The sequence below is a fragment of the Propithecus coquereli genome, unplaced genomic scaffold (genome assembly GCF_000956105.1).
Source record: "Propithecus coquereli isolate 6110/MARCELLA unplaced genomic scaffold, Pcoq_1.0 Scaffold515, whole genome shotgun sequence".
Lineage (NCBI taxonomy): Eukaryota > Metazoa > Chordata > Mammalia > Primates > Indriidae > Propithecus > Propithecus coquereli.
The window spans coordinates 1,075,405-1,086,448 of NW_012151008.1; the positions used below are offsets into that span (position 1 = coordinate 1,075,405).

Consider the following 11,044-nt stretch of genomic DNA (forward strand, 5'->3'; position numbering starts at 1 on the left):
AGTAGACATCTGCTCATTTCTAGATGTGTGATCTGCCACATTGCCTTCTGTGGCTGGCTGGGGCTCCTTCCTCTGGCTGCAGCACAGTTTTCTCTCCTGGGCAGGCTGTCCTGTACTGGGCAATTTTTCTTATCTCACTGTTCATTTTAGCTACCACTGTCTGTCCACAACCCCCTGGGGCCCCAGGGCTGGCAGAGTGCTCTGCCCAGAAGCGTGTGACGTCACACGGTTGAGGGTTGGAGGTCTGCAGGCTGACCGCAGTGCTTCGGGGCGTCTGCATGTCCGCCCTCTGGCCCTAGACCCAGCACTGACTTCCATGTCTTCCTGGCAGTGATACCATCTGTGATCTAGGGGGTGTTGATGAGCTGGCAAACTATGGAGAGTATTCGGGTGCCCCCAGCGAGCAGCAAACCTATGATTACGCCAAGACGATCCTCTCCCTTATGACCCGAGAAAAGCACCCAGATGGTGAGATGCGCACGCACACACACACCCCTTCTCCCAAAATAGCCCAGCACACTGCAGTGGAAACAGCTTTGTGCTAGGAGTCACTCAGGCTGTGGGTCCTGGTCCTTTGCAACTTGGGGCTAGTCATTTAACTTCTGGACCTCAGCTTCTCTGACTCCACCGTGGGCAGTGACCACATCTGTCAGATGGGGGTCTGGTGGGAGGTGGTGTCCAAGAGCAAGGAGGTCATGGGTGGTAAAGCTCTATAAACAGGTGTGAGGAGGAGGGCGCTGCAGCATGCTCTTGCTCTGATTGCTATAAAACTCAGTTCTTAGTGACCCTCTTGTGTGTTACCCAAGCTGTGCGATTCCCAGTGTCACCCCTTTACCACTTGCTCAATGTTTTGAGTCTGTGCATATCAGTTCCCCTTGCTCTGAGCCAGAGAGAGAGAGAGAGAGAGAGATTCCCACCAGAGCTATCCAGAACCGAGCTGGATTTCTGGGTGCTGAGTAGGAATGCTGAGAGATCCTGTGGTTTGGATTGACACTGCCCTGTGGCTTAGGTAGTGGAGGGTTGAGCCAATGAGGTTGAGTGTCAGGACACATCAGGAGAGACGTCCCGCTCACTCCCTGATAACTCCTAGCAGATGGAGGCCCCTCATGCAGAGGAGAGAGTGCGCTCCCTGAGTTGGATTTCTGGGAAGATGCTCAGGTCCGCCTCTCTAACCATTTTTTGACTTTTCTCTTACCCCAAATCCAGGCAAGATCCTCATCATCGGAGGCAGCATTGCAAACTTCACCAATGTGGCTGCCACGTTCAAGGTAACCAGCCACAGCTATGGTACAGTTTCTGGGGAAAGTGGGTTTGGAGAAAGCAGGGAAGGGGTCTTGCAAGCAAGATTTGAGCAGAGGCAAGTTCCCCTGAGTTACCTAGTCTGGGTAGGGGCTCTTGCCCTGGGGCCTCTGTGTGGGAGGAGCAGGAGATGTGTGTCTGAGGCTGTGGGTCTCTGGGCAAGCAGCTGACACACTGGACCGTAGTTCTCCCATCTGAAGTGTGGGGAGAATGCAAATTTTTGCTTTCACCCCTCTCAGGACCAGTTGTTGGAGAGTGGGCTCAACTGATGCTCATTTTCAACACTCCGCTGCAAGGCTATCTGGGTTCTCTGCAACTCCCGGTCTTTCCTCTCTCGGTCCTCAGCCCCCTTTCTAAAAGATCAGAATGAGGAAAGCGTTTTGATGACCTGGAGCTCCTGCTGGCTCAGCCAGGGTCCCATCAGCTGAGATCCTAGTACATGGGTCTAGGCCATTTGCACGTGACTGCTGGCCAACAAAGATGACAGAGCTAACACGACTCGAGAGTTGTCCCCTTCTAAGGCAGCCACTTCAGGAGGCCATTTATTATTCCACATTGTCAGGTGCTCAGTGAGCTATTAAGAGCATGCCACGTCTGCTAGTGCCACGTAAGTGTTGAGAATAATGAATAAATAAGTGTCAGTCTTGAAAGTCTGAGCTCTCAAGTGAGGGACCAGGCCCGAAACATGGCCTCCCTAACTGGACCTGATTCAACAGACAAATCCGAGACTGATGAGCCTTGATGGCTTTGTCTTCACTCCTGAGTAGCCCCATGGTAGGGGCGGCACCCGTGGTCAGGACTGTTAGGTCATGAGCAGGAACTGAGCATGGAGCTTTGTGTGAAATGCCTTGGGTGGCAGAAATCAGTCCCAGCTCAAAAACTAGCCCTCAGTGTGGAGATACAGAACAGGTACACACTTTTCCAACCTCCTGTTTTTCTACAGTGGATGTCTGTGGTAGGTCTGTCCCCACAGATCACTTAGAAGTTTTTGTAGGACCTTTACGTTGAAGAAGACTTTGTCTTGGTATCTCTGAGAACCCTTGTGCAAGGGCTAACATAGATTCCTCCCCACGCTGTAGTGAGAGGTGAGAGTGACTGTAGCCGGGGCAAGAGAGAGACCAGCAAAGCCCTGCTGACCCGACCCTGCGCACCGGTGCATTGAGGAATGTCTCTCCCGGTACCCCCTGTTCCCCTCTCAGCAAACTGATGAGTGACCAACGTCCTAGGCTGCTTGTACATAGTCCACCTGACACACGTACGGTCCTTGCCTGCCAGGGCCATGCTTCCTGAGAGTCTGTCCTGGTCACATACACCTGTTACGTTTCTTTATCGTGGTTGTGATAATCGATTTATGGCTGCCTTGATTTTAGTCACGCGTCTGTTGTCCCTTTGGGCTTCTAGGGCATCGTGAGAGCGATTCGAGATTACCAGGGCCCCCTGAAGGAGCACGAGGTCACAATCTTTGTCCGAAGAGGTGGCCCCAACTATCAGGAGGGCTTGCGGGTGATGGGAGAAGTTGGTAAGGTTGGGGACCTTTCCCTCCCTCCCACTCTGAGTGTCGGTAGCCTGCCCACTTGGGGTTCCTGAAAGCCAGTCTTTGGGCTCTTTGATGCTCTTCACACTCCTCTTTCTGGATACACAATTCGCTTCTGCTTCCATTCTCTGTCCTCCACACACAGCGCCTGTCCTGAACTTCAGAAGCTGCAGGAAAGCATTTTCATTCAGCTCTGCACTTAGCAAATATTTACAGACTGCCTGCTTCGTGCTAGGTGCCGTGCTTATCACCGGGGTCATAGCCACAAATGTGACAGACAGACAGCAAGCCTTCCTGGAGCTTAGGACACGGACAGGAGTGTCAGGGAGTACTGAGTGCTGTGCAGGAGAACAAAGCTGAGAAAGGGAGAGCGTGTGTGGAGGGGATGGGGCAGCGAGGGGTCTGTATGATGAAGAAGGCTGGGTGGTGTGGGGGGGAGTCTCTTCCCTGCTGAGGACAGGGAAGGCGTTTCTCAGGAGGTGGCACTGGAGTTGAGCCGAGAGACTCGAGAGCAGCCAGGTGAAGCTCTGAGGCAGGAGAGCTCCACGCGGAGGGAGGAGCAGGGCCAGGGCCCTGGGGAAGGAGCTCAGGGTGTCCGGGAGCAGAGAGCAGGCCAGGGAGGCTGGGGCGTGGGAACGCGGTGGTGGGGCTGAGGAGGGTTGGAGAGCCGAGGTCCAAGCCAGGAATAGGAGGAGTACAGACTCTGCCAGTGGTTTTGGTCACTTGAGTCTTGCCAGTAAAGCTGTTCTTGCTCTTACCAGCAGGTGGTCTTTAGAAAGATTTGTCTGGTGGTGACATTATGACAGCGATTTGTCCTGGATAACTGGTCTTGTGCTGAACGTGCTAGACACAGAGCAAGGCTGGAAAGGGGCCTTCACAGAGTCACGTGGACTCGGCCGCTTATTTGAAGACTTGAATGATGGGTTCCTTTTTTCCCTCACAGGAAAGACTACTGGGATCCCAATCCACGTCTTTGGCACGGAGACTCACATGACAGCCATTGTGGGCATGGCCCTCGGCCACAGGCCCATCCCTAATCAGCCACCCACAGCGGCCCACACTGCAAACTTCCTTCTCAACGCCAGCGGGAGCACGTCGGTAGGTGCCACCTTCCTCCTGCTTTACAGGAGGGAACCATCTCATCTTTTCCCCCATCTCCCAAATCCAGGGTACAGTCCCCCTCCTCTGCCATTTGGGGGCATAGGGAAAATACAGGGGGAAATTAGTACGTGATTGGTTTCTGGATCTCTGTGCCAATTTTTTTTTCTGCCCCAGTCAAGGGAGTACAATGGAAAGACCAAGGATTTTTAAATCAGATCCAAGTTCAAATCGTGACTCTCTTACAGCTTGCTGAGGTGGGGACCTTGGCAGGTATCTTACCCACTTGGAGGCTCAGTTTGCTCATCTGTGACATGGGACAATATTGACTCCTATTTCAGAGGATTGTTAGAATAGTACTTTTGGAAGCAGCATATAAAGAACAATGCTGTACCTAATTTTTTTTCTTTTCTTTTTTCTGAGACAGAGTCTCGCTCTGTTGCCCAGGCTAGAGTGCCGTGGTGTCTTCATAGCTCACAGCAACCTCACACTCCTGGGCTCAAGCGATCCTCCTGCCTTAGCTTCCCAAGTAGCTGGAAATACAGGCGTGCGCCACCACGCCTGGCCATGCACCTAATTTTTATTACCTGATTTCTTTGTGGGTTTTAAGGACTAGTGGCTTCTCCCCAGCTGTTACCTGTGACTTCCCTCTCACTCTCTTCCCTTCTTGCACCCTAGACTCCAGCCCCCAGCAGGACAGCGTCTTTTTCTGAGTCCAGGGCTGACGAGGTGGCACCTGCAAAGAAGGCCAAGCCTGCCGTGCCGCAAGGTAACTGCCAGAGGTTCCAACACACTGCAGGGGATGGCCCTTCAGTGCTCTCCCTGTCTCTTCCCTTTCCCCGTCCCACCTGGGCTGGCAGGGGCAGACGAAAAGTGCTTTGGGCTTTGCTGTGGGAGTGGGCGTGGGGTGTGGGATGGGAGTGGGATGTGAGGGTTTGACTTGAGCCTTCCCCATGAACCCTCCTGAAGCTGAGGACCCATGCTGTGCCTGGGTCACCTCACTCCCTACCCTCTTCTCATCTCCCCCCATTCTTCTTGGGAGGGTGTGAGCTGGGCACCGAGGTGCAGAGGAGGCAGGGCTACAGGAACACCAGGAGGCAGAAAGGTCCTTGAGACTCTCCTCCTGAGTGGAGGACAGGAGCCAGGAGCTCTGGACGGCAGAGCAAGCTCCGACACAGCAGTTCCCACCCCACCATCTCTGGGCTCTTACAAAGTCATTGCCTGCTCCCTGAGGCCACTGTAAGAAAAGCCCTGTCCACCGGCCCAGCCCATCTGTGTTTCCCCCGATTCATCTCTCCATCTTCCGAGGTACACAGTGTGATCCCAGCCGGCCAGGCTTTGCAACCAGCATTAGATAAGCAGCGCTAGTTACCACTGGGCTGAGGCAGCCTGTGCAGCTTCTTCCTGGTACAGACTTCGCTTAAGGCATTTTGGGAAATAGTGGCACTCGCTCCAGGGGCTTGAGATTGGAAGCCCCTGCGCTGTGATCCGCAAACCAGCAGCTTTGCCCACAGCACGGAATGACTGTGCTGTGGGCACAGGTCAACCCCATGCTGTTCTAATTGTCTCAGTGTCACATGGGGACAGAAGGGAATTGGGCATTAATAGGGTGGGGCAGGGCCAGCTAGGGAGCCTAGATAGGAGCACAAGTCCCCAGCTTTATCCCCCGGGACCTGGGGGAGACATCGGTGTTGAGCACACCCATACCTGGGAGCCTTTGTCCTCCTGCCCCTCTCTCTGCCCCCTTCGGTCTTTGGTCTTTCTTGCTTCTGTTCTGCACCTTGGTGCGTTCAGCTCTTCTGTTGACTTTACTCCTCCTGTCCATTGTGGACTAGTCAAGAGATGGTGAGGACATCAGCCCTCAAAGGCTTGTCCATGGGACCCTTCCCTGTTCCCAGCCTCTCCCTCCAAAGCGTCTGGCCATCAGTGGGTCACTCAGTTGCCTTGGTCATTTTCTTTGACAGATTCAGTCCCAAGTCCAAGATCCCTGCAAGGTAGGATGCCCCGACCCTGCCCCAGCTCCACGTGTGGCTTTGTTAGTGGTTTACAGTTTTACCGTGTGCTGTGTTTCCCTCTCCCCTGGTGGGTTGCAGTGTTGTCTGGTCTATTTTCTGTCCCTGCCTCAGTGTGGCCTGCCCCAAGTCCTGGTCTTTGCTCTTCCTCCCCTGCTTAGTACGCGCCTCCACTCGGCGCTCTCCTCACCGTGTGGCTGTCTGCGGCTCCGAGCCTGGGAGGCGGGTGGACGCTTTGGAAGGGGTGAGAGCCAGGCTGACAGCTCTGGAGAGCAGACTGGTGTCAGGGAGGGGATGTCACCTGGGAAGGAGGGAGCCGTCCAGCTGAAGGGGGAGTGGCAGAGAGCTGTGGTCGGATGTCGCCGCTGGCACGCAAGAGGGAGCCACAGATCACCCTGATTCTGATTCTCACATCTCATGATGTCATCGTTTTCTCACCTTTCCTGCCCCAGCTTCACCACTGCTGGCTTCATCCCAGAGCTCCTGCTACCAGGGCCAAGTTTAGGTTTCTCCAGGGTTATGGTGAAAGAACAGGATAGATAGAGGAGGTAGACAGCCAGAAGAGCGTGCAGTCCGTCTATAGACTGGGTGGTTGGAAGGGATCCGAGCTCTGTCTGGTGCATGAGGTCATATTTTACAATGGACATTGTCTGAGCACGTGTACACATGCACACCGCACACGCAAACACACACCTTCACCTGTTGATCTAGATTAATTGGTTCAAAGCATTAAGGCTTCCATGTAACTTCAGCATTCACAGCTGTGGGGGCAGGGACTTCGTTCTCTTGCTCAGGGGAGGGGAAGGAGTACCTGGGTAGATTATTGATAACCAGCTGGAAGGGCTGGAAATGCAGCCTTCTGACCACCTGCCTTTAATCCCTGCATTTCCTGCCTCTGGCAAGATCCATGGTTACCTAAAAGTCTAAACCAGAGTCTGAGTCCTGTGCCAAAAGAACAGGGGAAGACTCTGGTTCTCAGAGAGCTCTTCTGTCCTCGAGGGGGAGGGTGGTGAGGACGGGGTTTTATTCTTGTTATTCCAAGTCTCTGAGCTGTGCGGGGAAGTGGGAGAGGAAAGAGGGTGGGGAGGGCAGGGAGCAGATAATGCAGGGGCAAGCCCTCCCTGCTGTGGGGCCAGGGGAGGAGTCTGGTGCAGGAGCTTAGCCCCCAGAACAGAGGTTCTCTCTGGGGCCTCCCTGCTGCTGGGGTCTAGGGATTGCCCCCTTTGGGTTTGGTTTCTCTGTGCTTGAGGAGGTGGACACTTTGGCTCTGCCCTTTCCTGCTGGAGGTTTGGTTTGTAGATTCCAGGCTTTGTCCTGATTCCTGGAGCTTCTTGGGTAGACAGATGCGTGTGTGCCGGTGCACACGTGCACACCGTGGCTTGGGTGTGGGCTCTCCTGAAGACGACGGTGGTGAAGTCAAACTAAACTGGCTTACAGTCTCCCTGCTCAGTCGCACAACTGAGCTGCATCTTAAGTTATTGTGCAATCTGGCTGTGGTGCTAGATGACCTAGGACCTCTGTCATTTGGCATCTGTGGACTTCCCATCAGCCTGGGACGGGAAAGTGGGAGAACTGGATTAGGTGGCTTCCCTTGTTCCGTGATCTGGTGTCTCATCGGAACCCAGATGGGTGCAGGTGACAGTAAATCCCTGGTATTTGCAACCTCGGGAGCCTCTGTCCTGAGAAGCTTAGTGCTGCGCTGGAAGAGGCAGGCCTGCACAGGGATTTACCAGGCCTTGAACTTGATTAGCCAAGCCTGCACCAGTACAGTAGGTTAATGAATACCAGATGCCACTGGGCTAGACGCGATGTTCTCACTGCGGGAACTCAGAACCTCCCCTGAGGGCTGCTTTCCTCCTCCTGGACTTGCAAGGAGCCGAAAAGGAGGATTACCTGCCTGCAGGGTGGTGAAGGGTCCTTTCCCTTCAGGCTGAGGACAGTACTTTTTTTTTTTTTTTTAATATACTCACTACTTTTTCTTTTTAAGAGACTGAGTCTCGCTGTGTTGTCCAGTCTAGTCTCAAACTCCTGGCCTCCTGAGTAACTGTGACTACAGGCACACACCAAGGTGCCTGCTAGAGGACTGCACTTCTACCAGCTCTTTTTTTCCCTTCTTTCGCCCCTCACCTCTTAACTGCCTGCTGGAAAGCCTGTCTAAGGGCATGTTCTGAGCAATGGGAAAGAGCCACCTGGTAGAAGGGAGGAGGCCAGAAGGAGCAGGAGAGGGGAGGTTGGGGACACTGGCTCTGTGCTGCCGCTTGCTTCTCCTGCCTTGTGCCAGAGCTCTGGTCAGAACCTCAGATAGAGATAAGGCTGCTCTGTCCCCAGCTTCATTGGGCCTACACTGACCTAGGATTCCGGAATATTCAAGTCCTGACTGGGGCTAGTTTTATGTCCAGATTTACAGTGTGGTAAGCATTGTTGGGATGTTGTTTTTGAGTCCTGAAGCCAGCAAAAGGAGGAAAGTATGACATTTTTTTCCAGTGGCTTTAAAAATAATTTATCAAGACCTCATTTGTGGCCGGGCGTGGTGGCTCACGCCTGTAATCCTAGCACTCTGGGAGGCCAAGGCGGGAGGATTGCTTGAACTCAGGAGTTAGAGACCAGCCTGAGCAAGAGTGCGAGACCCTGTCTCTACTATAAATAGAAAGAAATTAGCCAAACTAATTTCGCTAAAAACAACTAAAATTAGAAAAAAAATTAGCCGGGCCTGGTGGCGCATGCCTGTGGTCCCAGCTACCCGGGAGGCTGAGGCAGGAGGATCGCTTGAGCCCGGGAGTTTGAGGTTGCTGTGAGCTAGGCTGACGCCACGGCACTCTAGCCCAGGCAAGAGAGTGAGACTCTGTCTCAAAAAAAAAAAAAAAAAAAAAGAAGACCTTATTTGCATGTAAGCTGGTTCTATACCTTGCCTGGGAAATGAAGCAGTTCCTACAGGGATTCTCTTCCTGGCTATCTTGTGCTGGGGGCCCATTCTCACATGGGGAGTCTTTTCTCTCTTCGCTACTGAGCTATTGACCAGCCAGGCAGGTCCTCTTAGCTCAACTGCTCTCTGTGCTGCCTCCTTCTAGAAAAATCAATGCACCTCCTCCCCAAAGTCTCATAATTTTGTCCTCTTGAGACCATCCTGGACTTGGCGGGTGGAGGGGTCTGGCAGGCAGCTCCTGCCCCCGTGGGTCTCCCTGGAGTATGTATTCTGGGTGCACTCGCTGTGTCTTTGCCCACCAGGAAAGAGCGCCACCCTCTTCAGCCGCCACACCAAGGCCATCGTGTGGGGCATGCAGACCCGGGCAGTGCAAGGCATGCTGGACTTTGACTACGTCTGCTCCCGAGACGAGCCCTCGGTGGCTGCCATGGTCTACCCTTTCACGTGAGTCATGGCACAGCAGAAGCATCTCCTCCCTCTGCTAAGACAAAGCCTGGGGACTCGGTTAGCTCATCCCTTTTGCTGGAGAAGGCTCTGCCCAGCAAAAGAGATGGGAGGCAAGAGATATTCCTGGGGAATCTTTTTCCCTTAGATGGAAATTCTTTGAGAACAGAGACCTTGCCTTTTCTACCTTCTAGGTGAAGTTCCTCCACTCAGCTTCCCCCTCCCCAGTCCTAACAGATTGAGGCTGTCCTAACCCTTCCTCTACCTTCTCATAGTGGGGACCACAAGCAGAAGTTTTACTGGGGACATAAGGAGATCCTGATCCCTGTCTTCAAAAACATGGCTGATGCCATGAGGAAGCACCCAGAGGTCGATGTGCTGATCAACTTCGCCTCTCTCCGCTCCGCTTATGACAGTACCATGGAGACCATGAATTATGCTCAGGTAGGTCCCTGGGCCTATCTGGCGTAGGGGTGGGGAAGCAGGAAAGGCTTCTTGGTGGTGTCAGCAGTCACTACCACCTGGGACAAAGGGCTGGACATTCGGAGTGGCCAGTGGTTTGGGTGAAAGTGGTTGGAGACAGTCATCTTCAGAAGTCAGGGTAGTGACCGAGGACAGGTCAGACCAGACTGGGCGGAGGCTGCTTTCCTGGGCTTACGATGAGTCAGTTCAGGCTCATCTGTCCACCAGCTCTGCTCTCTGCTATCCAGCACTGGCTTGAGAAACAGGATTGAAAGCATTTTTTTAAATTAATTTTGTTTTTAAAATAGAGACAGGGTCTCGCTCTTGCTCAGGCTGGTCTCAAACTCTTGAGCTCAAGCGATCCTTCCGCCTCGGCCTCCTAGGGTGCTAGGATTACAGGCGTAGGCCACTGCGCCCGGCTGAAAGCATTTTCTTATAAAAGTATTAACATATTTATTATAGAAAACCTTCAAAATACTGATAAATATTTTTTTCGAAGAAAATAAATACTGTGAGTCCCATTTCCCAGAAACCTGGCTGCTGTCATTTCAGTATATCCTTATCCACACCTTTTTCTCAATTTGAACAAATGGAATAATACTGTATGGAACTATTGTATAATCTGCTTTCTTCAGTTACTCTTTTCACATCAATAAATAGGTATTAGCAACATTGTGTTTGCTTTTTCAGGTCTTATGATGAGCATCTTGAACTAACATTTGCAAATATCCTTAATTACTCCCCTAACATGAATTTCTATAAGTTGAACTGATGCATGAGAACGTGCAGGTTTGAGAGGCTCTGATCCATCCAGCCCCAGTAAGGTTCTACCGATGTAAACTCCCATTGGTAGTTTGTGCCTTGTGTCTGAATCCCCTTGGCAACACTAAATGTTTGCCGAATTAATAGGCATTCCATTTAATTTGCATATCTTTTGATTATTAACTAAGATGAGCTTTAAAAAACATTGCCCATTTGTATTCTGTTATTGTCCCTTCCTCCCCTTTTTTTCTACTGGGGTGTTTGTCTTTTTTTTGTTATCGACTTGTAAAAGCCCCTTATAAATTTGGGTATTGATTGTTTTATTCAAAATTATCTTCTCAACCCAGGTTGGCTCATTTCAGTTTGTGGTTGGAGAATATAAAATTGTTTTGCTAGCTAGAGGAAGTGAAAAGGAAAACACATCTGCTAAAAATGATCTGTTTCTTTAATCTAGAGCAGAGGATGGCAGACTACAGCCCAAAGCAAAACCTGGCCCACCTCCTATTTCTG

The 11,044-nt window shown here is 52.1% G+C and overlaps 1 protein-coding gene across 1 annotated transcript in view; it reads left to right on the top strand.

Annotated features, from left to right (window-relative positions):
- Window positions 1-11,044, top strand: part of ACLY (ATP citrate lyase) — a 53,285-nt gene that overhangs the window by 12,982 nt on the left and 29,259 nt on the right. The window contains 7 exon segments of the mRNA XM_012656713.1: window positions 1,207-1,268; window positions 2,701-2,818; window positions 3,777-3,931; window positions 4,610-4,700; window positions 5,896-5,925; window positions 9,169-9,310; window positions 9,586-9,820. Of these exon segments, the coding sequence (XP_012512167.1) occupies window positions 1,207-1,268; window positions 2,701-2,818; window positions 3,777-3,931; window positions 4,610-4,700; window positions 5,896-5,925; window positions 9,169-9,310; window positions 9,586-9,820 (833 nt within the window).